Source organism: Lepidochelys kempii, chromosome 28 (genome assembly GCF_965140285.1).
Source record: "Lepidochelys kempii isolate rLepKem1 chromosome 28, rLepKem1.hap1, whole genome shotgun sequence".
In the NCBI taxonomy this organism is placed as follows: Eukaryota; Metazoa; Chordata; order Testudines; family Cheloniidae; genus Lepidochelys; species Lepidochelys kempii.
In genome coordinates this window covers 6,923,855-6,946,557 of record NC_136407.1, presented here as the reverse complement: position 1 = coordinate 6,946,557, position 22,703 = coordinate 6,923,855, and the positions used below count along the sequence as shown (strand labels likewise).

The following is a 22,703-nucleotide window of genomic DNA, read 5'->3' as shown; positions in this document are numbered from 1 at the left end:
GAGCGGTGTAGGCCCCGAACGAAGTGAGTGGTGAGGCTGTTTCTAGCGAGTGCCGGACTGAGCCTGTCTGCCTCAGTGACGGAGCCTGTGCCCGCAGGCTGAAGCACGGAACGGGCCCGTCTTGCTAGCACGCAGGGCCACCTGGGTCTGCCGCCATCAGAACCACAATCCCTGGAGGGGAGGAGACCAAAGCGCTGGAGTGAGAGACGAGTCCAGTCTCCAGAGCCGGCTCGGACCGGGGCTGCCTTTCCGGGTGGGGAGGAGGCAGCACGGGGGTGGAGTCCCCCTCCGGTGGGGGCAGCTTAGAGGGACTTCAGGCTGTGTGTAGGAGGGGTCCCCTCGAGCGGCAGCATCCTGGGGCTTTTCTCTGGGGAGCTGAGCATGGCCTGGCTCAGGAGGAGCAGGGAGCTGGGGCTGCTCTCACTGGGCAGGGAACAAACTGACCCCATGTGCTCAAAATCTCACCTGCGTGGGGGAGAGGAGGAGGGACTGACTCATGATTTCTAAAGGGTTTGGGGTTGTAAAATGACATCCAATCCCAGCCCTCACCCCCAGCACAGAAATGTCTCCTACTTTGCGCCAGCTTGCAGCAGGGGGGCAACAGGGGTGCAGAGTATATCCCCCCCTCCAGCCCCAGTGCTGGGATCAGGGGGTTCCTTGCTAGCAGATGGGGGAGCAGTCTGTAACTCCCCCAGGCCCAGTGCTGGGAGTGGGGTGCCTGGTGGGGGTAACCCTGCAGTGCAGGGGGTTCAACCCTTATCCTGCTGGCCTGGCTGCTGCCCAATCTGCCCCATACACCTCCATTTACTGTACCCCCCTGAATGCTCTGCACGGATAACCCCTCTGTTCCCCACAAACCACTCATAGCCCCTCCCCCAAGGTCTCCCAAAGCTCCTCCGAGCCCCCGGGGAGGGGCAGAGGGGCCCATGCTAGATGCAGCAAGCATGGTCATGGGGGAGCACAGGGTGGAAAGGCCCAGACCCCCCTCACTCAGCCCAGCCCATGGGGGCAAAAGGACTGGGGCCCACAGGGGAAAGAGGTGGACGTTCATGGGGTGACGGGACTACAGGGCATCATTGTGGCCATGGGGGTATCAGCGTGAAAGGAGGGGCTGTGAGGGGGAGGGTCCATGGGGGTGTCAGTGTGAAGGGGAGGGCCTATGAGGGGGAGGGCTATGGGGCATCTCTATGAGGGGGAGGGGCTGTTGGGGGGAGGGTCCATGGGGGCGTCAGTGGGAGGGGGAGGGGCTGTGAGGGGGAGGGCTATGGAGTGTCTCTGTGAGGGGAGGGGCTGTGAGGGGAAGGGTCCATGGGCGCGTCAGTGTGAGGGGGAGGGGCTGTAAGGGAGGGTCCATGAGGGTGTCAGTATAAAAGGAGGGGCTGTGAGGGGGAGGGTCCCTAGGGGTGTCAGTGTGAGGGGGAGGGGCTGTGAGGGGGAGGATCCATGGGGTTGTCAGTGTGAGGGGGAGGAGCTGTGAGAGGGAGGGTCCATGGGGGTGTCAGTGTGAGGGAGAGGGGCTGTGAGGGGAAGGGTCCATGGGGGTGTCAGTGTGGGGGGGGGCTCTGAGGGGAAGGGTCCATGGGGGTGTCAGTGTGAGGGGGAGGGGCTCTGAGGGGAAGGGTCCATGGGGGTGTCAGTGTGGGGGGGGGCTCTGAGGGGAAGGGTCTCTAGGGGTGTCAGTGTGAGGGGGAGGGGCTCTGAGGGGAAGGGTCCATGGGGGTGTCAGTGTGAAGGGAGGGGCTGTGAGAGGGAGGGGCTGTGAGCATATGGTCAGCTCCAGGCAGCAGGAGCCCCCTGAGATGGGGGCTGAACTGCCCCCTCCCCCCAGGTGCTTTGGGGGGCCCCTGGGGCCCAGCATGGAGCTGCTGTCCCTGTGGGGTCCCTGGGAGTCACAAAGGGGTGATGTGCGGTTACTGCCCCGTCTGTCCTGGGGTGGGGGCCTGGAGCCCCCGGAACGGCCCTGGGGGGACATCACCGTCTGTGGAAAAGCAGGTCTAGGAACGGGGGTGACAGCGGCAGGAAGGAGAAGAGAGCGTTAAAGCTGCAGCCAAGTCTGGGTGCGCTGGGCGTGGAGGGGCAATCAATCCGACTGAGCCTTTAGTCTCCGGGACCCCCGGAGCTCTGCTCCGACCAGGCTGAAGTGGGGAGACAAACCTGCTGCCTTTGCTGATGGCTGAACTCAGGCCTTCAGATTATGATACTCAGGCACGGCCAGCCGCACGGGGGAAGCTCACTGAGCAGCTGCCTGGCCTCCGGGACAGGAACTAAGCAGCGGTTTTCACCCAGGGGTCACGGGGGGCCGTGAGCAAGTTTCAGGGGACCTGCCAAAATAAACCAGAGAGCAGGGCCAGCAGTAGCCTCACTGGGGCCCAGGGGGGAAAGCTGAAGCCTGAGCCCCACTGCCCGGAGTCAAAGCTGAAGCCCGAGCAACTTAACTTCACAGGGCCCCCGGTTGCCTGGGGCCCCGGGGAATCGCCCTGCCTGCTACCCCCTAACACTGGCCATGGCTTTTAATCTACTGGAGATGCAGAAAAACCGTTGTGGCACAGGTGGGCTGGGGAGTTTTTATAGCATGTTGGGGGGGTTCAGAAAAACCCCAGGTCTAAAGCATGCAGGGCCCCAGGAAGCAGGGAGGGAACTTTGATTCCCAGAGAACTGCCCTGGCTCCCTTTCAGCAGCAAAGAAAGTCCATTCCCCCCCACCCCTGATGAATCAGCCTGGAGCTAAGGGCAGAGCGGGGGGGTTTCTCCTTTCACTCCTGCTGGGGAGTGCGGGGGTCCCGGGGGCATTTCTAGACGAGCATTTGGAATTGAATTGGGGGAACCGGCCGTTCAGAACGGAAAGCTCACGTTCAGACAACATCTTTCTTTACAGTTTTTTATAATACGATATAATCCTTCAATCCTAGTGTCGCCGTCGTCGATAACATGGCTTGGTCAGCCTGGTAGGACACCGAGGGTAAAACTGACCCGCTCTTCAAAGCCGAGAGAGTGGAAAGAAATCACCTCTCAGAGTCAATGCGTGTAGAAGAGGGGTAATCAACAGGCAGATGGCAGGCCAAATCTGGACTGCCAGACGCTTTCGAACGGATGCCGAAATCTTTTTATCTACCGATTATTATCGTTATTGTTATTTTTTATTATTATTTTCTCTGGAGCAAGACATTTGGACCTCGACAAAAAATAATGGATCACCCCTAAGAATCGCTACTTTCCTTATGTCCTGCTGGCCATTTCCTTTCCCTCCTTTCGGTGAAAAGCGTTGGGCTTTTGCGCAGAAACTTTATTTCCTCGGGAGAGACCCAGGAGCGGGGGCTGCCTGCACGTACCAAGCACCCGCTAGATTAGAAGGTGACCGACGAACACCCTTAAGACGAGGCAGCCGTCCCTGTCAAAAAATCATCTCCTGGCTCCACTTGAGCAACAGCCTGAGTCGTTCCTTAGCCGGGCAGAGCCCAAGGATCGGCATCGTCAGCAGCAGCAAACCCTCCTGTGCGTAGCAGGAACCAACGCCCAAGGTCTTTAGAAAGAGCTCTCTCCTTCCTTCTGTGGTGAAATTTGCCATTCTGGTCCTGGATTTTCATCGCCCGTCTCAGAGGGCAAAGGTGGGGTGGACGCTACCGCAGGCTAGGGTGTGGACCCCGTGTCCCCATCTGTCCGTCACGCTGGGAGCCCGTCTCCGCTCCCAGCTGACAGGCTGCCTCCAGCCTGTCCGGCCAGCTCCTGAGCACTGCAGGCGTGAGTCATTTGGCATAAGTGGCATGTAGGAGACACTCTCCCCAGAGGCATTGGTGGTATAGTGGTGAGCATAGCTGCCTTCCAAGCAGTTGACCCGGGTTCGATTCCCGGCCAATGCAGGGACGTGCTCTTTTCTTGGCCGGGAATTGGTTCCAAGGAGTCACCGCTTGCTCCTCTCCTCCCCCAAGGCCCAGCTTGCCCACTGCTCCTGCCCCTACACCCCTCCTCCGAGGCCCTCTCTGCCCCCTCCCCAGAGAAGTGTGGGTGTGAGGGTCTGGGGGGGGGGGAAGAGGCGGAGCAAATGCGGGAACAGGAGCAGCGTGGGCGGGGCCCATGGGGGTAAGAGGCCAAGCCCAGGCGGGGTCAGGGGGTGGACCTGAGCCCAGCCCCTCTGCACTCAGGGGAGCAGTGTGGGGCCGGGTGGGGGGCTCCGTGAGTAAATCCTCAGAAATCTCACACCTGGGTTTGTAATGTCAGGCCCCAGCAAACAAGTCCCTCTATGTGGGAAGGGAGGGGCTGTGAGGGGGTGGGGGGGGCTATGGGGTGTCTCTGTGAGGGGGAGGGGCTGTGAGAATATGGTCACCTCCAGGCAGCAGGAGCCCCTGAGATGGGGGATGAACTTCCCCCTTCCCCCAGGTGCTTTGGGGGGGCCCTGGGGCCCAGCATGGAGCTGCTGTCCCTGTGGGGTCCCTGGGAGTCACAAAGGGGTGATGTGCTGTTACTGCCCCGTCTGTCCTGGGGTGGGGGCCTGGAGCCCCCGGAACGGCCCTGGGGGGACATCACTGTCTGTGGAAAAGCACGTCTAGGAACGGGGATTCCCCGCTGCATGACAGCGGCAGGAAGGAGAAGAGAGAGTTAAAGCTGTAGCAAAGTCTGGGTGCCCTGGGTGTGAAGGAGGGTGCCCAGCTCTCCGTCTGCAGAACGGCGAACCCCAAACGTTCAAAAACCCTGAGTCAAGAGCACCAAAAATCACGAGATTGGCTTTAAAACCATGAGATTCTGCAAAAAAGGAAGAGAGCTCTGGATCTTTTTAATCGCCTTCTGCTTGTTGAGCATTTAGGGCGCACGGGGGGTCCCATTTTGAAGCTTTCTCCACAGCCACGTACTGTTTCTTTAAGAGCCAAGGCTGAAATCATCACATACTCACTTGACTCCAGGAGCTGGGGCTTTACGGAAAAACAATAATTCTCACGCGACTCATGGCAGAATCCCGAGCGCTGGCGAATCGAGTGAGTCCTTATTCCCCGGGATTCGCCCCCCGGAGCTCCGCCTCGACAAGTCTGAAGTGGGGGGCAAAGCTGCTGCCTTCGCTGATGGCTGAACTCAGGCCCTTAGAGTGGGATATTCAGGCACGGCCAGCCGCACGGGGGAAGCTCACTGAGCAGCTCCGGGACCGCCTGAGCCTGCAGGGCCCCGGGGGGCAACGAAGCAGCCGGGTCAGGCTGGGAACCTTGATTCCCAGGGAACTGCCCTGGCTCCCTGCTCAGCAGCGAAGAATAATTTCTCTCCCATTCCCCAGTAAATCAGCCTGGAGCTAAGGGCAGAGCTGGGGCGGGGGTTCTCCCTTCACTCCTGCTGGGGAGCGCGGGGGTCCCGGCGGGGGCGTTTCTCGAAGAGAATTTGGAACTGAACTGGGGGAACCGGGCACCTGCCTTTCATGACAGACTACGTCTTTATGGGCAGCTTTTTCATAACGTGGGTGTTGCCCAGGGGTCGGGGCCTTCGCCCCCGCGGCGTTGGCTAGAAGGCCCGTGTGAGGAAGCTGGAGCAGTCGGCCGGCTTTTGGAAGCCGCTGCGTGCCTCGGTTTCCCCGGCATGCTGCCTTGTGACCCGGCGGGGTGGGAAAGGGCCGCTTGCTCTGGGGGACATAGGTGGGGGTGTCGCCGCGCGGTGGGGGGCTGGGGGAGGGGGCCTTCGCCCCTCTATCAATGGGTCGTTTGAGAAGACGAAGGCAAATACAATGGCCCGGACAGCGACGCCAAGCAACCAACGACCCCGAGGGAGATGGACCCCCCCCACACCCACCCACCAGGAAAGGGTTAACAGCCCCCAACCCCCTCCCCTCAGGCGGGCCCCCCCCCAGATCGTGGCTGGGAGAAGTGGGGGAAAGGTCAGCGCACCTCCCCGCCCCGCCCCCAGCCCCGCGCGGCACCAGCCCCGCCCCCGGCGGGCGCCGCGCCGCTCGCAGCCCCGCCCCCCAGGCGCGCGGCGCGCCCCAACCGCCCTAACGGCGCCAACGGCCGCGGCGGCGCCAGGGGGGAGCTGCGTCACTTCCGGCCCCTCCGAACCCTGCGGTCCGGGCGGGGGGGGGGGGAGAGCGAGCCCGTCATTAACCCCTCCGTGCCCGGCCGCGGTGGGGGGGGGCGTTTTCTCCAGCCGGGACCAGCCCTGGGGCCGGAGCCCCCCCCCGCGGTGAGTGAGAGACCCTGGGGGGGGGGCAGCGCTGGGGCCTGGGTCCCCTGTAGGGTGGGGGGAGGGGAGAAGCCGGTTTGGGGGGGGGGGGAGTTAATTGCCCCCCCCCCCGGTACAAATTCTCTCACACGTGGCTGTAAAACCCGGGGCGACCCCCCCCTTCCCTCCGCCCCCCCCCGTTCTCCCCCTAACCCTCCCGCGCCCCTTGACCGCCCCCCCCACCCGGGGGTCCCCCCCCCACCCGGCAGCGGTGCGTCCCGGGGCGGGTGGGAAATGGGTCCCCGGAGCCCCTCCCCCAAAGGGGTGGCCGGGGGGGGGGCCCTGAGACCCGGCTGCCTCGGGGGTGGGGGTGGGGATGGCCCGGTCTCTGCCAGGGCGGGGCACGTGCCCCCCATGGGGGCGGCCCCGACCCGGGTTCCCCAATCCCCGCGGCTGCCCCCCTCCCCCCCCCGAACTGCCGACACAGCCGCCCCCTGCCCATCCCCCCCCCCACTGCTGCCCCCCTTCCCGCTCCCCGGCCCCCTTAAAATCATCCCGCCCCCCCCCCCCCGGGCTCCCTGCGGCCCGCGTGGGGACCCGTCACTTTCCGCTTCTGAGGCGGGCGGCCCCATAAAATCCCTTCAAAGGGTCCCCCCTTCCCCTCTCCCCTCCGTGCATAGCCCCGTAACATCCCCTCCGGCCGGGGTGTTTTCCCCTCAGGGGATCGAAGGCGGCGTTTGGGCCCCCGTTTTCTCCCCCGTGCTCGGAGACGGATATCAACCACGCGACCACGTTGCCCGAATATGCCCTGAGAATTTTTTCTGTCTCTCTAATGATAAAAGACGAACGAAATCGCAGATTTAGCCCTTTTCTCGAATTCCTGACCAAGGATGTGAAATCTTTGTAAATGTTGCCCGTTTTCTCTCTATTTATCAGCTATTGATGAGGAAACACACTCAGATTTTACCTCATCTCCGCAACTGATAGCAAATCCCCCCGATTTTCCTCTCTCCTCTCTTATTTACAAAAATGGATCCAAAATTCCTCGGATTTTCACCTTTTTCTCTTTCGTTTCTGAACGCGGGTCTCACATCTCAGCTTTTGCCTCTTTCGAGGTCATTATCAAATGTCTATTAAAAATCCTGTCCGGTTTGCGGCTGGTACCCATGCTTCTAAATCCCAGCAACTCCTTTTTTGGAGGGAACCGATTGCTCTAAATTGTTCTCCATCCTGGAGGTTGCAGGAGTTAAGTTGCCCAATGATCATCTTTCCCCTCTCCTTTGAGAATTGTTTGTTTCCACCTTTATCTCCGCTAAAAGGTTTGCCGATTAAAGAGGCCAGCCACATACTTAATAGACATCAAAGCTAGAGGCCTCCCCCTCCTTAGCTGCTAACAGCAGAGTTGGGTGGCCCCTTTTTTTTTCTCCTGCCGGCACAGGATGAGGAGGTCACTCTGAATGCAGTGCTAGTCCAGGGGTACCTCCAAACCCCACGACAAATTGCCTCCACGAGGGGTTGCTTCCCACGCTGCTAAGATGTAGCTGCCTCTGCGGTGGATTCATGGTGGCCATAATTTGCTAGTGACGGTGCATGGAAATTTATTAAATATTTTGGCTCTCCAGGCCTTCTAGCCTCCCTTTAAAGAGGCATCCCCCAGGGCTCCCTCTGCCTGTGTGAATGGCCAGCAGGGGGTGGTGATAAGTGAACAGAAAGTTATCAAAAACTGATTTTGCTTCTCTCCCCTCTTCCAAACCTCAGGAACTTTAGGTTCTGGAGAGAAAACTCTTGCCCTGAGTCCTTGTCCTAGATCTGGGGGTGAGGGAGGTGGGAAGGGGGTTAGTACTCACACCCGGTGATCTGTTGAAGAGGATTCTGGACTCATGCTTTCTGAACTGTGTTTCTGGTGTCATTGAGACCAGTGTTAATCCGGAGTCACTGCAAGGAAAGACAAGGAGTGACTCCAGATGAACAGGGGGGCAAATGAGATCAGCACCTGTCCCTGTGGGGAGGTGGTTTCATTTGCTGCTCTCCCCAGAGAGCTCTGGTTGTTGCTAAAGGAGGGAAGGCTGCTCAAACTCTCTGTCCCTCTGCTCGGATACGGGGGTTCAGTTTCCTGGGTCAGATGCTGCAGCCTCCATTGTGATCTTGGAGTCCAGGCTTAGCAGCTGCTGCTTCCTCGGGAGGAGGGGGAGAGAACCTGTACTCGGAAGTGACCTGAATTAAAGCTACCTCTGTGCCCGGCCAAGATGAGGACTTTCTCCGGCTGGTACTAGCCCCCTAGGGCAGCCCTAGGCCCTGTTAATACTAAATTCTGAGCCAGAGACTCCAAGTAATTGAGAGAGACCCCAAGGAAAATGCTGGCTGTTGTCAGGACTTGGCTGTGTGTGTGTTTCCTCTGCGAACTGCACCAGCTCTGGCCAGGTAGCCGGCAACACAAGCCTGGATCGAACTGCCCAAGAAGACCACAGATTTGGGTTGAGTGGCAAAGGCGCTTGGCCAGGTTTATTGTTAACCATGCACAGTCCTAATGCCCGGCAGGCTGTTCGGCAACAATAACACAGGGACGCCCATTACAATGGACTCGGCTCGGAGTGGTGGGACTTTCCACCCCCTCTGTGACCCCTCTTTCATACACTGATACAAACAAGTTATATATTGCCCCCTGACGTGATTAGTTACCACCCTTCACCTTGTGCTTGGTGGTTAGATCAAAAGATCTCTGTCCATCACCCTGTCATCCTGCCCTGATCTTTAGGAGGGGTCAGTGTGTCCCTGTATCATCTCTGGGGAGTGTGTTTACACTATAACTTTGTATCGAGGGGTTCTGGTACTACCCTTCTGGTAGGTGTTTACGTGGCTGCTTAGTGCCTAGGAGTGGTTGTGTTTTTGCAACACCAGCCCTATTCTTGCCAAGTTCAAGTACCAGACAGTGAACTTGCAAGCAGGCATCTGTTTTGTAATTGAGCCAGACTTTTGCTCAGACCCTGACTCTTGCAAACTTCGCTTTGTATCCGAAGAGCTTGATTTTAGTTTGGGCCTTAAGCCTTACACCATCCTGTCTCAGGCTTTCTCTTTCTGCTACACCGGGGACTAGCATGAAAGTGACTCTGCACAAACAGCCCCTCCGCATTTCTCCTCCCATTAGCAATTGCAGGAGCAAATCCAGCCATGGAAGAGCAACCAATTCAGAAATAGGACTTTTCCAGCCTGAGGGGCAGGGACAGGGGAAAGAGAGACTGACTGTGGGAGAAAAAGGTAGCCACCCCTGGATGGAATCACTTTCCTGTAAACAAAATGAGGATCAGAGAGAAGAAAAGCCAGTCCCGGACTCCATATTCCCCCTGCTGGGCTGTGGCTGCCATGGTGTCCGTGTCAGAGGGAGTCCTCCAAAGTAACTCCTTTGGTTCTGCTCTTTTCTAATAAAGACTTTGTTACTGGAAAGGCTTAAAAAATGTCTCTGGGAGTTTAGACTGGCAGGTGGGGCCAGGTCTACACTGTAATAAAGAGATCAAGCAATTTCCCAGCATGGCAGAATCTATCATGTCTGTCCGAAGGGAAAGGGCCTGGGGGAATCGTGATGTGAAATGAACTAAAGCCTGTTCTGAAATCTCCACAACTGCCCTTCTCGCCCTGCCAGGCTGCAGAACGATGTCCGTGTCTCGCTCCAGCTCATCCTGTCCTCCCATGAGACAGGGGAGAGAAATGGCTGCAGAGGAGCCAGTTCAGGTAGGGATTAACCGGGGTGGCTGGTGGGTTCCTGCAGGAGGGGGAGGGACAGCAGATACACTGGAGAGGGTAAGGTTTGCACACTCAGGCTGGAGAAAGGGAGGAAGCCTAGATTCTAGGAACAGACCCATGGGGTTTGGTGGTGGAAATGCCCTAATCTGTGGAACAGGAAACAAATCTCCTAGATGGGGCTAGGAAAACTGACCAGACTCCCAGTTCTGGAGCCTGATCCAACTAACCAGCGACTGCTGTGAGATATGAAGGGGGCACTTACCAGTCAGAGTTAGGGGAGGTGCCCCTCTCTCATATCCACCTCCTTACAATGTGTTGGGCTTCCTACCAGGGAGCTCGCCCTGGACCTTGCTGGGGGCTCCATCTCCTGTATCAGTCTGTTGCTAGTAGGTGTATGATGGATCTGCTGGGAGAGACAAAGGGACTCTCTTTGTCCCCTCACCCCGGTGTTCCTGGATCCTCTGAGTGGTATGGAGGTGGGACTCTGTTGATGGGAAGCCATCCAGAGCTCCCATTTAATTGGCTCCTTTCCCCCATGAGTAGTGGGGTTGTGACTGGGGCAGCAGGTACTCAGTGGGGGGCTCTTGCTCTTTCAGGGGCCGGTGACCTTCGAGGAGGTGGCTGTGTATTTCACCAGGGAAGAGGGGGCCCTGCTGGACCCCGCTCAGAGAGCTCTCTACAGAGACGTCATGCAGGAGACCTATGAGAATGTGACCTCGCTGGGTAAGGATTCCTGTCCCCATAGTTATTACAAGGGGAAATGAGCAGTTAATGTTCATCACCCCTACAATGCAGTCTCAACTCTGCACACTCGCCCTCTGCCCTCCCCTGCTACAGAACACTGGGAACAGAGCACCGGAGAACTACAGCACAAAGTCTAACAACTTCTCTTTGCTGAGGCAAAACTGAGGTTCAGGTCTGGCTTCCTACCTATGGCCCTCACTCAGACACTGATCCTACTCCACACAAACCAGCTCCGACTTGCAAAATACCTCTCCCTTACCCCCTCTGCCAGCTTTTGTCGACAAAAGAATGAAAGCGTACACACTGCGATGTGACTTTTGGCGGCAAAAACGCCCTGTTTTGGCAATAAAATACAACCACCCAGATGAGAGACATACATCTTTTTCCTCTAAATTTTTGTCGACAAAGTGGCAGTGTATTTGTTGCTTTAATTGGCCTCTTGGAGGTGTCCCACAATGCCCATCGTGACTGTTCTGGTCAGCGGTTTGAACTCCACTGCCCTGCAGCCAGGTAAAGAACAATCTACCCCTCCCTCTTAGAAGCAAATCTCCCTCTTAGAAGCCCCGGGAATTTTTGAAATTCCATTTCCTGCTGCTTGCTGTGGAGAGTTCTCATCGCATCTCCCCAGGTGACCAGGGCAGGTTATCGCAGCAAACGTTCTCCCGCTTGGACCACTGGGGTTCTGCTCAGTGTATGGGGAGAGGAGCCTGTGCAGTCCCAGCTGCGCTTGAGCCGTAGGGATTAGGATACCTACAGGCACATTTCTCGAGGCTTGTGTGAAAAGGGTTATGATCAGGACACACTGCAGTGCAGAGCGAAGATAAAGGAGCAGAGGCAGGCATACCATAAGGCGAGGGAGGCAACCCGTCACGCTGGTGCTGCACCTAAGACCTGCTGGTTCTATAAGGAGCTGGGTGCTATCCTTGGTGGTGACCTCACCTCCACCACCAAGAGCCCCGTGGATACTTCGGCAGGCGTGGAGGCGGTGGAAAGAGGATCTAACCCAGAGGATGAAGTAATCGAGGAGGAGGTGGAGTCAGATGATGATGTGCAGCTCCCAGTAGGCTCGTCTGGTGGGGCAAGCAGCCAGGAACTGTTCTCCACTCCAGAGGTGTCTAGGCAGTCTCAGCAGTTGCTCTCTGGGGAGCAAGAAGCAGGAGATAAGATGCCTGGTAAGTGGCTGTGGCCTGTGTGGTGCGGAGGTGGGTTCTGGTTATAGAAACGTGGGAGGCTGGCTGTGTTTCTGTGAGCTGGACAGTTTCCTGTATAGCTAATTGGTACGGCAGAACAGGGTGTTGATGCCCGCCGAGATCTCACAGGAATAGTCCAGAGAGATCTCCTGGAGGTGCTCAGCAATCCTCTGCCAAAGGTTCCTTGACAGAGCAGCTTTGTTCCTTCCCGCATTGTAGGAAACTTTCCCGCGCCATTCGGCAATCACTTGTGCAGGTGAGCAGCACAGGGGCAGAAGCCACAAGCATGGAGTAGGTGTACCCTCATGTGACCTGTGGTGCCCGGGGCAGCCCTCCCTGGAAATACCAAGTTCAGGGCAGGCTGCAAAAGGGAGTGCAGATACCCACCAGTCTAGGGAGTAACACTGAAGTTAAACTCCCCAACCAGTCACAAACTGTGCTTCTGATTCCTCACACTGGTTATCAAGAAGCAAAAAAGAAATCACACAGCCCCCTTATTGCATTCCAGTCAGCACCTAGCTCTAGTACAGTGAGAAGTTATTTTAAAAACTCTGCTCACATATATAAAATATTCTTCTGACCCCAAAGGGTCAGCCACATTACCAAGTCAGTATAGATTTGGATCTTACCCAAAATACCATGCTGCCAGCCAATCCTTTAGTATCTAAAACTAAAGGTTTATTATAAAGAAACAGGTTTCAGAATAACAGCCGTGTTAGTCTGTATTCGCAAAAAGAAAAGGAGGACTTGTGGCACCTTAGAGACTAACCAATTTATTTGAGCATAAGCTTTCGTGAGCTACAGCTCACTTCATCGGATGCATACTGTGGAAAATACAGAAGATGTTCTTATACACACAAACCATGAAAAAATGGGTGTTTACCACTACAAAAGGTTTTCTCTCCCCCCACCCCATTCTCCTGCTGGTAATAGCTTATCTAAAGTGACCACTCTCCTTACAATGTGTATGATAATCAAGATGGGCCATTTCCAGCACAAATCCAGGGTTTAACAAGAACGTCTGAGGAACGAGGGGGGGGGGGTAGGAAAAAACAAGGGGAAATAGGTTACCTTGCATAATGACTTAGCCACTCCCAGTCTCTATTCAAGCCTAAGTTAATTGTATCCAATTTACAAATGAATTCCAATTCAACAGTCTCTCGCTGGAGTCTGGTTTTGAAGTTTTTCTGTTGTAATATCGCAACTTTCATGTCTGTAATCGCGTGACCAGAGAGATTGAAGTGTTCTCTGACTGGTTTATGAATGTTATAATTCTTGACATCTGATTTGTGTCCATTTATTCTTTTGCGTAGAGACTGTCCAGTTTGACCAATGTACATGGCAGAGGGGCATTGCTGGCACATGATGGCATATATCACACTGGTGGATGTGCAGGTGAACGAGCCTCTAATAGCGTGGCTGATGTGATTAGGCCCTGTGATGGTGTCCCCTGAATAGATATGTGGGCACATTTGGCAACGGGCTTTGTTGCAAGGATGAGTTCCTGGGTTAGTGGTTCTAGTTGTGTGGTATGTGGTTGTTGGTGAGTATTTGCTTCAGGTTGGGGGGCTGTCTACTCTGAGATAGCGCGTATCTCTCGAGATTTGTGAGAGTGTTGGGTCATCCTTCAGGATAGGTTGTAGATCCTTAATAATGCGTTGGAGGGGTTTTAGTTGGGGGCTGAAGGTGACGGCTAGTGGCGTTCTGTTATTTTCTTTGTTGGGCCTGTCCTGTAGTAGGTGACTTCTGGGAACTCTTCTGGCTCTATCAATCTGTTTCTTCACTTCCGCAGGTGGGTATTGTAGTTGTAAGAATGCTTGATAGAGATCTTGTAGGTGTTTGTCTCTGTCTGAGGGGTTGGAGCAAATGCGGTTGTATCGCAGAGCTTGGCTGTAGATGATGGATCGTGTGGTGTGGTCAGGGTGAAAGCTGGAGGCATGTAGGTAGGAATAGCGGTCAGTAGGTTTCCGGTATAGGGTGGTGTTTATGTGACCATCGCTTATTAGCACTGTAATGTCCAGGAAGTGGATCTCTTGTGTGGACTGGACCAGGCTGAGGTTGATGGTGGGATGGAAATTGTTGAAATCATGGTGGAATTCCTCAAGGGCTTCTTTTCCATGGGTCCAGATGATGAAGATGTCATCAATATAGCGCAAGTAGAGTAGGGGCATTAGGGGACGAGAGCTGAGGAAGCGTTGTTCTAAGTCAGCCATAAAAATGTTGGCATACTGTGGGGCCATGCGGGTACCCATAGCAGTGCCGCTGATTTGAAGGTATACATTGTCCCCAAATGTAAACCTTTTGTAGTGGTAAACACCCATTTTTTCATGGTTTGTGTGTATAAAAACATCTTCTGTATTTTCCACAGTGTGCATCCGATGAAGTGAGCTGTAGCTCATGAAAGCTTATGCTCAAATAAATTGGTTAGTCTCTAAGGTGCCACAAGTACTCCTTTTTTATAAAGAAACAGAAAGGGCAAGAAGAGAGATATTAAATGGTAAAACAATCACATACACACAAAGATTTCAAAGTCCATATATCAGGTTCTTAGCAGTATTGGTGAGTTGCTGGCTTGAAAGTTCCTCTGGAACAGATCTACAGCTTGGATGGGTCATTCAGTCCTTTGTTCAGAGCTTCAGTTTGTGGCAAAGTTCCTCCAGAAGTAAGAAGCAGGATTTAAGACAAAATGGAGAAGATGCAGCTGCCTTTTATAGACTTTTGCCATTTGGCTTGTAGTTCCTTTGTTTCAAACACAAGCTGCCCAGTACATGGCTTGGAAGCCTTTTCCGTCCATAGGTATGTCCCTGCATGCCTTGCTGAGTCATAAGGTGTATCCCTTGCCTTCTGTCAATGGGTCAGTTGTATAGCTGATGGTCCTTAATGGGCCATCAAGCAGGCTAGGCAGTGCTGATGCCAAACTGTCTGGGGGTGTCACCCAGAAGCATAGCACAAGTTTGGAAATACAGACATACGTACATATCTAAACTCATAATACAAAGGTGATACAAACACATAAATGAGATTATCATATCTGGCAACTTATAACACTTTTGTAGATATCTTCCATGGCATATCTGGCACAACTCATTGCAATTTTACACCATTGGTATTCATAATATCCTCACGTGTCCCCCAGATTCCATATAGCGTGACACCTCATTTCCCTGTTTACCCCTAGCAGTGAGAGATCTGCTAGAATGACCCGCACCTGTGGAAAACATTCACCATGCTTTGGGTGTTCACAGAGATGTGTGCTTGCCGAGGGTCAGTGAGAAGTAATTGTTATGTTGCAAAAGGTGTATTTAACTGAAACGGTGTCAATGTTGTGCGTGAATTTAACAATCCTGCTTCTGTGCATTGTTCCCTGTGCTTCGGCAGATGTGGCCTTCAGGAACGCCCCCAAGCACCCTGGCCAAGCATCTCCGCCAGATAACAAAGCGCCCAAGACGGAGCAAAGAAGACATGTTCCGGGAGGTACTGCACTGCTCCAGTGCAGAGAAAAGGGAATGCAAGGAGTGCTGGGAAGCTGAAAGGCAGAACAGAAAAGAAGATCAGGAATTTAAGGACGCTACTGAACGGATGATTAAAGTAATGGAGGAACAAACACACATGCTGAAGTCCTTAATAGAGCTGCAGACTGAGCAGATCTGTGCCTGCCTTCCCCTGCAGCACATTCAGAACCCTTTTCCATGCACATACACCCCCCCTCCGCCCGCACAGTCCTTTCCACTTTCTGGTTTCCCCTTCACTCCACCCCCTCGGACAACTTTCACACTGAGAGTTAGACATACACGCACCTTTGAAAGTCTGCCCTTCCCTGGTTCCTCCTTTCCCACCAAGCAGCTTTGTGTGTGTCTGTGTGGGCTGTTTCTTGTGCAATAAAAATAAAGGTTTTGAATGGTAACTCATCTTTGTTTCCTACAGATTGAGAGAGCAGACACTACCAACACATACACAGCCAGTTTATTCATGTGCTTGCGGGAACGTAAGGCCCAAACGTTTTCCTGGAAAGCAGTGGAGACTACATGTTATGTAACATGGCAGCACCAATCACAGAGAGATACATTTTCATTTTCAACGTGTTGCCTCAAAGCCTCCTTGATTTGAGTTGTGCTCCTCTGGACTCTTCTGAAAGCCCTGGTATCCAGCTGCTCAAAATCAGCAGCCAAGCGATCTGCCTCAGCACTCCAAGCCTCAGCAAACCTTTTACCCTTAGCATCACAAAGATTATGCAACATACAACATGCGGCTATGACCATGGGACTATTATCTTCATTAAGGTCTAACCTGTCATAAAGGCATCACCAGCATGCCTTCAGTCTGCCAAGGGCACATTCAACTGTCATCCAGCACCACCTCAGCCTGTTGTTGAACCGTTCCTTACTGCTCTTCAGGTTTCCTGTGTAAAGTTTCATGAGCCACAGCTGTAAGAGGTACGCCAGGTCTCCTGAGGATCACCATCCCCCTGAAAATGTGTATGTCATGCACCTTCCTGGACCGCATGGATGTCAGTGAAACTCTCACAGTGATCCACAAGTGCCTGCAACACCATGGAGCAGTACCCCTTCCTATAGATGTACTCTGTCACAAGGTGGTATGGTGCCAAAATTGGAATACGTGTGCCATCTATCGCCCCTCCACAGTTAGTGGATGGCTTTGCAGAAATCGGTTTCCCTATTTCATGCATATTTCCCAGAGTTGTGGACCTGGTCCTTCGTAGCAGGATGCAATTAATTGCCCTGCACGCTTGCATTAATGCAGCCCCAACGTTTGTCTTCCCAACTCCAAATTGATTTGTGACCGACAGGTAGCAGTCTGGCATCACCAGCTTCCACACAGTGATTGTCATGCACTTCTCTATCGATAGGACAGCTCTCATTCTGGTGTCCTTGTGCTGCAGGTCTGGGGCGAGCTCCGCACACAGTTCCAGGAAGGTGGCTTTCCGCATTTGAAAGTTCTCTAGCCACTGTTCTTCATCCCACACCTGCACGACGATACGATCCCACTATTCAGTGCTTGTTTCCCGAGCCCAGAAGCCATGGTCTACCCTATGCAGCTGTTCTATGAATGCCAAAAGCAATCTTAAGTTGTTCCTGTTCATATCAGGCATCTGAGAGTCTTCTTCAATTAGGAACTTGACGATTAACTGCACTGCCATCCGCAATGTCTTCATGACAGTTAACAGAGCATAGGAGAGCAGGGTGGGATCCATCCCGTCTCACAAAGATGCCGGGGTGCACAGCAAAGAAGGGTCATTGAAGAATGCTGTGAAAGAAAGCCGGAAGCCCATGGAGTGCTGGCACAGAAAGCAATGAATCGAGCCCGGTCCCAAGAGATGCCACGATCCGCTTCGCCTTCTCACAACATGTAGCAACAGAAGATGTCGAGGTGGACGGTGGGATAGGTACCCACAGTGCATTGCTCACACTGTTGATAGTGTCCCAACCGTGGATGCGCTCTGCCGACAGGGAGCGAGTGTGAACATGACATTCTGACTTTTATTATGCTGATTTTTGAGTGTCAACATCGCCTTTGTTGACATAATTTGGTAGTGTAGATAAGGTCAAATTAACTTCTAACTTAACAAGCTAAAACAGATTCAAATCATATGTCTGTCTCTCCCCATATGTTGTGTCAGGCTGGGTTTCCTTTCAGCCAGGACTCTTCCTTCCTCCCTCCCCCCCTCCCAAGTTGAGTTATTCAGGAGGAGTTGATGTCATGATGGAGGCGGGGGAGGGGAGTCTCAAGCATTTATTCCACCTCTTTTTATAATTCAGTCCTTTGTGCTAGAAACACTTTCAATCCTCGGGTGAGTCATGGTGACATGCTGTCTGTTTTGTTCATGAGCGCCTAGCCATCCATGTGATGGAATGTAAATGTCTGGTTCACACCTTTCCCAGACCGGAGAATGGCCATTTAACCAGGTGATCGCCTTGCTGTCTCTGAGGAAGTGGTCTGTGGGTGTTCCCCAGAACTGTACCGTTTTCAGTAACATCATACAGTAAACTCTAATAACGGTACGTAGTGATGCTACACATGGTCTAAAAGGTTGATAATGTTCAGCAGGTTTTGAATTTTCCAAGGCATACTTTGGACAAAATATATCATAATTTTGTAAAAGAGTGAATACAGGGGTACAGACTGTTACAGTGTCTGTGTGCGTTCCCAGCAGATATGTTGGTAGTTCAGGCCCTCATAAGCAAAGCATTCTGTACCTTTGAGGACCTGAGGAGCTGGCCCTGGGATTTCACTGGTTTACTAAGGACTGGGGTTTAAATTAATAATTATCATCATGACAAAGTCTTATGAATTAACCTGATCTCCTTTGTTTTCTTTCATCTGAGCAGGGTTTCCAGTTTCCAAACCTGATGTGATCTCCCAGCTGGAACAAGGGGCAGAGCCATGGGTCCCAGACCTCCAGTGTTTAGAGGAAAGAGAGATCCTAAAAGGTCCCTGCACAGGTGAGGAAATATGAAACCTACTCACAGTCTGGAAGTGCCTGAGGGGAACATCTAGGATACCCTAGAAAGACCTTGTGAGCTCTCTAATTTTAGGATTGCCCCAGCAAATGTCATATCCTCCAGGCAGATACAGCTCATGACTTCCTACAGATCCTAACTGACACCTGTCAGTGGCATCTTACCTTCCCACTGAGAATTTAGATGGGATGTGAAGGCAGAATTGATTCTCTTTGGGGGAAGAGTTTGGGGGAATTCAGTTCCTGATTTTTATTTGACATCTCTCCAGCACTTATTTTGGTTTGCTCTTCCCCTTTCTATCCCTGTTTGAGGTTTTTTTTCTATCACAGCAGGTGATGCGATGGTGAGTGAGAATGAGGAGCAGAATTCTCATCAGAAAGATGAGCCACACAGAGCCTTAACGCAAACATCCAAAGGGAATGTGTCCAGGAGTCATGAGCAGGCAAAAGTCTGTGAGATTCAGCAGACACCAGAGAGAGAGCAGGGAAACCAGCCAGGAGAGAAATTGGATAAATTTATTTGCTCTTGGGGAACTCACAAGGACCTCAAGGAAACCACAGCCCAGCAGAAAATCCTCGGGGGACAGAGAAAAAATACATCCACTGAGTGTGGGAAAAGCTTTAGGGACCACTCAGTCCTTCTTGTGCATCAGAGAATACACAGAGGAGACAGACCCTATGAATGCTGTGAGTGTGGGAAAACCTTCATTCGGCGCTCACACCTTATTACGCATCAGAGAATCCACACAGGTGAAAAACGCTATCCATGCTGTGAGTGCGGGAAAAGTTTCACTGATCTCTCATCCCTTATCTCTCATCAGAGAGTCCACACGGGAGAGAAACCCTATGAATGCTGGGAGTGCGGGAAAAGCTTCTCTCAGAGCTCAACCCTTCTTACACATCACAGAATTCACACGGGACAGAGACCCTACGAATGCGGTGAATGCGGGAAAAGCTTCACTCAGAGCTCACACCTGACTATACATCAGAAAATCCACACGGGAGAGAGACCCTATGGATGCTGTGAGTGTGGGAAAAGCTTCACTCTGAGATCGCACCTCATTAGGCATCAGAGAATCCACACGGGAGAGAAACCCTTTGAATGCTGTGAGTGTGGGAAAAACTTCACTCTGAGCTCAGACCTTACTACGCATCAGAGAATCCACACGGGAGAGAGACCCTACGAATGCTGTGAGTGCGGGAAAACCTTCACTCGGAGCTCAGCCCTGACTAGACATCATAGAATCCACACGGGAGAGAGACCGTATGAATGCCATGAGTGCGGGAAAAGCTTCACTCGGAGCTCAGCCCTGACTAGACATCATAGAATCCACACGGGAGACAGGCCCTATGAATGCCGTGAGTGCGGGAAAAGCTTCACTCAGAGCTCAGCCCTTATCTATCATCATAGAATCTGCAAGGGGGCCAAACACCATAAAAACCTCTAGATCTATCAAAACTTTTATTTTCTTTCATAGTTTTCCTAATTCCCATGTAGTGACCTTTAAAGCTGTTTGAACTGTTTGCACCACCATTATTCCTCATTGTGTTCAAAAGAGTTGTCCATTTTCACCTTTTCTAGTTTTGCCATTTGCCCTGTTTTGCGGTGGACCTGGTTGTCCTTGCTATCCACTCCATTGTCCCGTGAGTAATGGAAGTGGGTCTGTCCTTCCAGGAAACCGGGAGAATCACATTTATACTTTTCCTCCTTTTGCCAAGTTATTTGTATCACCAATGATACAGATTGTAGCTTTCCCGGTTGTTCTCGCGTTGCACTGGGTTATGCTGAGCAGCAGTTATTTGTGGACCTTTATTCGTTATATTTCAATGAAGAGGAGCAGGGGCAGGGGAAAAGGTGTCATTTCAGTCTCTGTGACACTGGGAGGAGAGGGGGTGACTCAGAGATTGCCTCCTTCCCCATCGTCCCAGAACGGTTAGCTCCTGTCTGAGGCATGCAGAGTTTATCTTCTTCACATTCTATCCCTCCACCTCTCAAAGTGTCGTGTGGTGCAGTGTTCTCAGCTGTCTCTGCTTGGAGAGGATGTTTTGACTTCTTTAATCAGAGTCACTATGTCTGCCAAAGAAAGTGTCAAAGATCTGGAAGGGTAATTCAAGTGCATGCCAAACACAGTGGGATCATTTGGAGTTTAAATCCCAGTTTCCATCTATTGGCCAAGCCACCTTTGGGAAGGTTGGCTGTATTTCCCCCCATTATGAGGATGTTACATTGCTAAAACTTTTGTAAATAACATAACCCAATAATGCGACAGTGCTGAGTGAAGCAGGTTTGAATGGATCAGAGGAGAATGTCATGGGACAATCTCTTCTCCTGATTCTGAGTCATCAGATGCAATCTGCTCTGGAATTTCACTTGACACTTTCATTTTCATGTAGTCTACCTCTCTGTGATATGGGTTTCTATCTTTTCTGGAGACTGTTTGGTCACCCAGTTGGATATTAATTTAGTTTGACTGCATGTAACTCAGATTTATTGGAGACTTCGAGACAAATGGCCATTTGCTAAAGTCATTACGTCTCACTGTTTTTGTGGATACAGGCTAATACAGCGACCCCTCTGATATTTGGCACTTTACTTTGGCTTTTTCCCCACCTGTCCGTGATGACATGGAGAAAGTTCAAGTGCAGTTCTGTCAACAGGAGAGAACTCTCCCATTTACTGGACATGCTAACAAAGAAACAGCCGTGATTTAAAATCTCCACTCGGAAATGGTGAACCGCAGCAAACCCCAAACTATGCAACGAACTGAAGGAAGTGCAGATGATCACAGTGGAGTTCCATTATTTGTCAATATTGTCTCAGATGATCTGGGGAGAGGATTCCACAGTAAGTGAGTTGGAGCTAGGCAAAATGCTCATGTATTTGATTCCCAAAGTAGTAACCCAGACCCTACAGAAGATCTGTCTTAGGTAATGCTATGGTATGGGAAATGCTGCCCTTTATGATGCAGATGTCGAGGAAATAGAAATGGGTTTTGTTGAATTTACCCTACGTAGGTGCTGCAAATGTGTATAAAATGAAATCAGTGTTGAAAATGAAATAGCTGCAGAAAAATAGCTATTTTTGAATAGAAACTCCAACTCCGGTAACTAACAGAGATTCTGATCCAGGCCTGTATATAGTCCCTAGCCTGGACCTGTGCCACCAAATTAAAGAAAAACTGGGCACGTTTCGGGAAGCCATTCCGCACTAACACTGCTGAGATTTTGAGTGGTTCGGTAAAGGATTCTACTTCAGCGAAAGGTAAATTTAACCTAACCGAAGCCAAGGATTTTAAAAGAAATGGGTTAGCAACAGTACACACCCAATTCTTGGTTTTCACCCCAATAAGGGAAGCTGTGGTGACCAATGGCCCAAGGAAAATGTTTGTAGAACACCACTCCCTAGTTCAGTGTCACTGATTACAGTCCCAAAGGATGCCATGGTTAGTTTGAGCACAATCATGCTTCACTCTTTGGATCCAAAGTTTCATTAGGCAGAGAGAGTCATTTAGAGGACATTCCTTCCCTGTGGATCTCAAACTGGCCGCCCGATTGGGTGAAAAGGACTTTTATGCTGTGGAAGTGATGGTAACTAATGAGGGAATTACTGTGTTGGGCTCCAATTTCAGACTGCAGGAATCACAGATGTTAAGTCCCGAGTCTATGGTTTTATCTCTTAGGACTTGTCTACACTTACGAGACTGCATGGGCACAGCTGCATTGGTGCCACTGCTGCTGTAGCGTTTTTATGAAGAAGCTCTAAGGTGAAGGGAGAGAGCTCTCCCATCATCTCAATTAATTCACCTCCCCGAGAAGTGGCAGCTTTGTCGGCAGGAGAAACTCTCCTGCTGACAAGGCACTGTCTATATGGCGGGGAAAACTATACCGTGTACCTCAAAGTAGCATCCTGGAGCCCCTATATTCACTACTGTCATGTGATTATGATATGTTTTGAACAATGCATGCTTGAATCTTTATACCTTAATGTCCTGTTGAATTATTTGTAGTATCATTGTATGTGAAGTTGTGGACTACTGCTGTATGTGTTACTGAAATACATTGTGAGGTTGGGAAACGCCCAGAGCCAGCCTTTCAGTTGCAACAGAGATACAGCTATCAGTCACCAGACAGGCATTGATGGCCCATCAAGAAGAATCCACTCGCCCAGAGGCTCCTTAGAGAGGGCACATACGTAATGGGGACAGCCTAACCGACGTCGCAGCAAGAATCTTTCTAGCAGCTGGAAGAAAGTATAAAAGAGGGATAGTGACATTTCCCCCACCTCAACACCTGGAAGATCATCTGGAAGATGAAGACTTTGAACTAGGGAGATTGGCCCCAGGCTGGAAGGGAGTTCAGTCTGAGTATTGAGACCTGTGAGCTGCCTGTAACGTCTATTAGGGTGAGACACTTTGATTCAAATCT

At 52.2% G+C, this 22,703-nt stretch overlaps 2 protein-coding genes and 1 non-coding gene across 3 annotated transcripts in view; all 3 read left to right on the top strand.

The window, feature by feature from the left end:
• LOC140904241 (uncharacterized) overlaps positions 1 to 22,353 on the top strand; it is a 283,075-nt gene extending 260,722 nt beyond the window's left edge. The window contains exon 7 of the mRNA XM_078850896.1: positions 18,945 to 22,353. Coding sequence (XP_078707022.1) covers positions 18,945 to 19,726 — 782 coding nt within the window. The 3' untranslated portion in view covers positions 19,727 to 22,353. The remainder of the gene's footprint in view (positions 1 to 18,944) is intronic.
• On the top strand, positions 3,785 to 3,856 carry TRNAG-UCC (transfer RNA glycine (anticodon UCC)). The gene has a single exon. It is a non-coding gene; the product is annotated as a tRNA-Gly (tRNA).
• Positions 5,939 to 15,717, top strand: LOC144929962 (zinc finger protein 891-like). The gene is made up of 4 exons (XM_078850979.1): positions 5,939 to 6,149; positions 9,766 to 9,854; positions 10,463 to 10,589; positions 15,179 to 15,717. Exons 2-4 carry the CDS (start codon positions 9,777 to 9,779, stop codon positions 15,328 to 15,330), a joined length of 357 nt encoding a protein of 118 aa, XP_078707105.1. The 5' UTR covers positions 5,939 to 6,149; positions 9,766 to 9,776; the 3' UTR covers positions 15,331 to 15,717.
• Positions 22,354 to 22,703: the final 350 nt, after the last annotated feature.

Excerpts from the sequence above, each read along its gene's own strand:
- LOC144929962 (XM_078850979.1), top strand. The coding sequence starts at position 9,777 with ATGTCCGTGTCTCGCTCCAGCTCATCCTGTCCTCCCATGAGACAGGGG. Across the intron at positions 9,855-10,462 it reads CTGCAGAGGAGCCAGTTCAG|GGGCCGGTGACCTTCGAGGA; the intron begins GTAGGGATTAAC and ends TTGCTCTTTCAG. Across the intron at positions 10,590-15,178 it reads TGAGAATGTGACCTCGCTGG|ATGTGGCCTTCAGGAACGCC; the intron begins GTAAGGATTCCT and ends GTGCTTCGGCAG.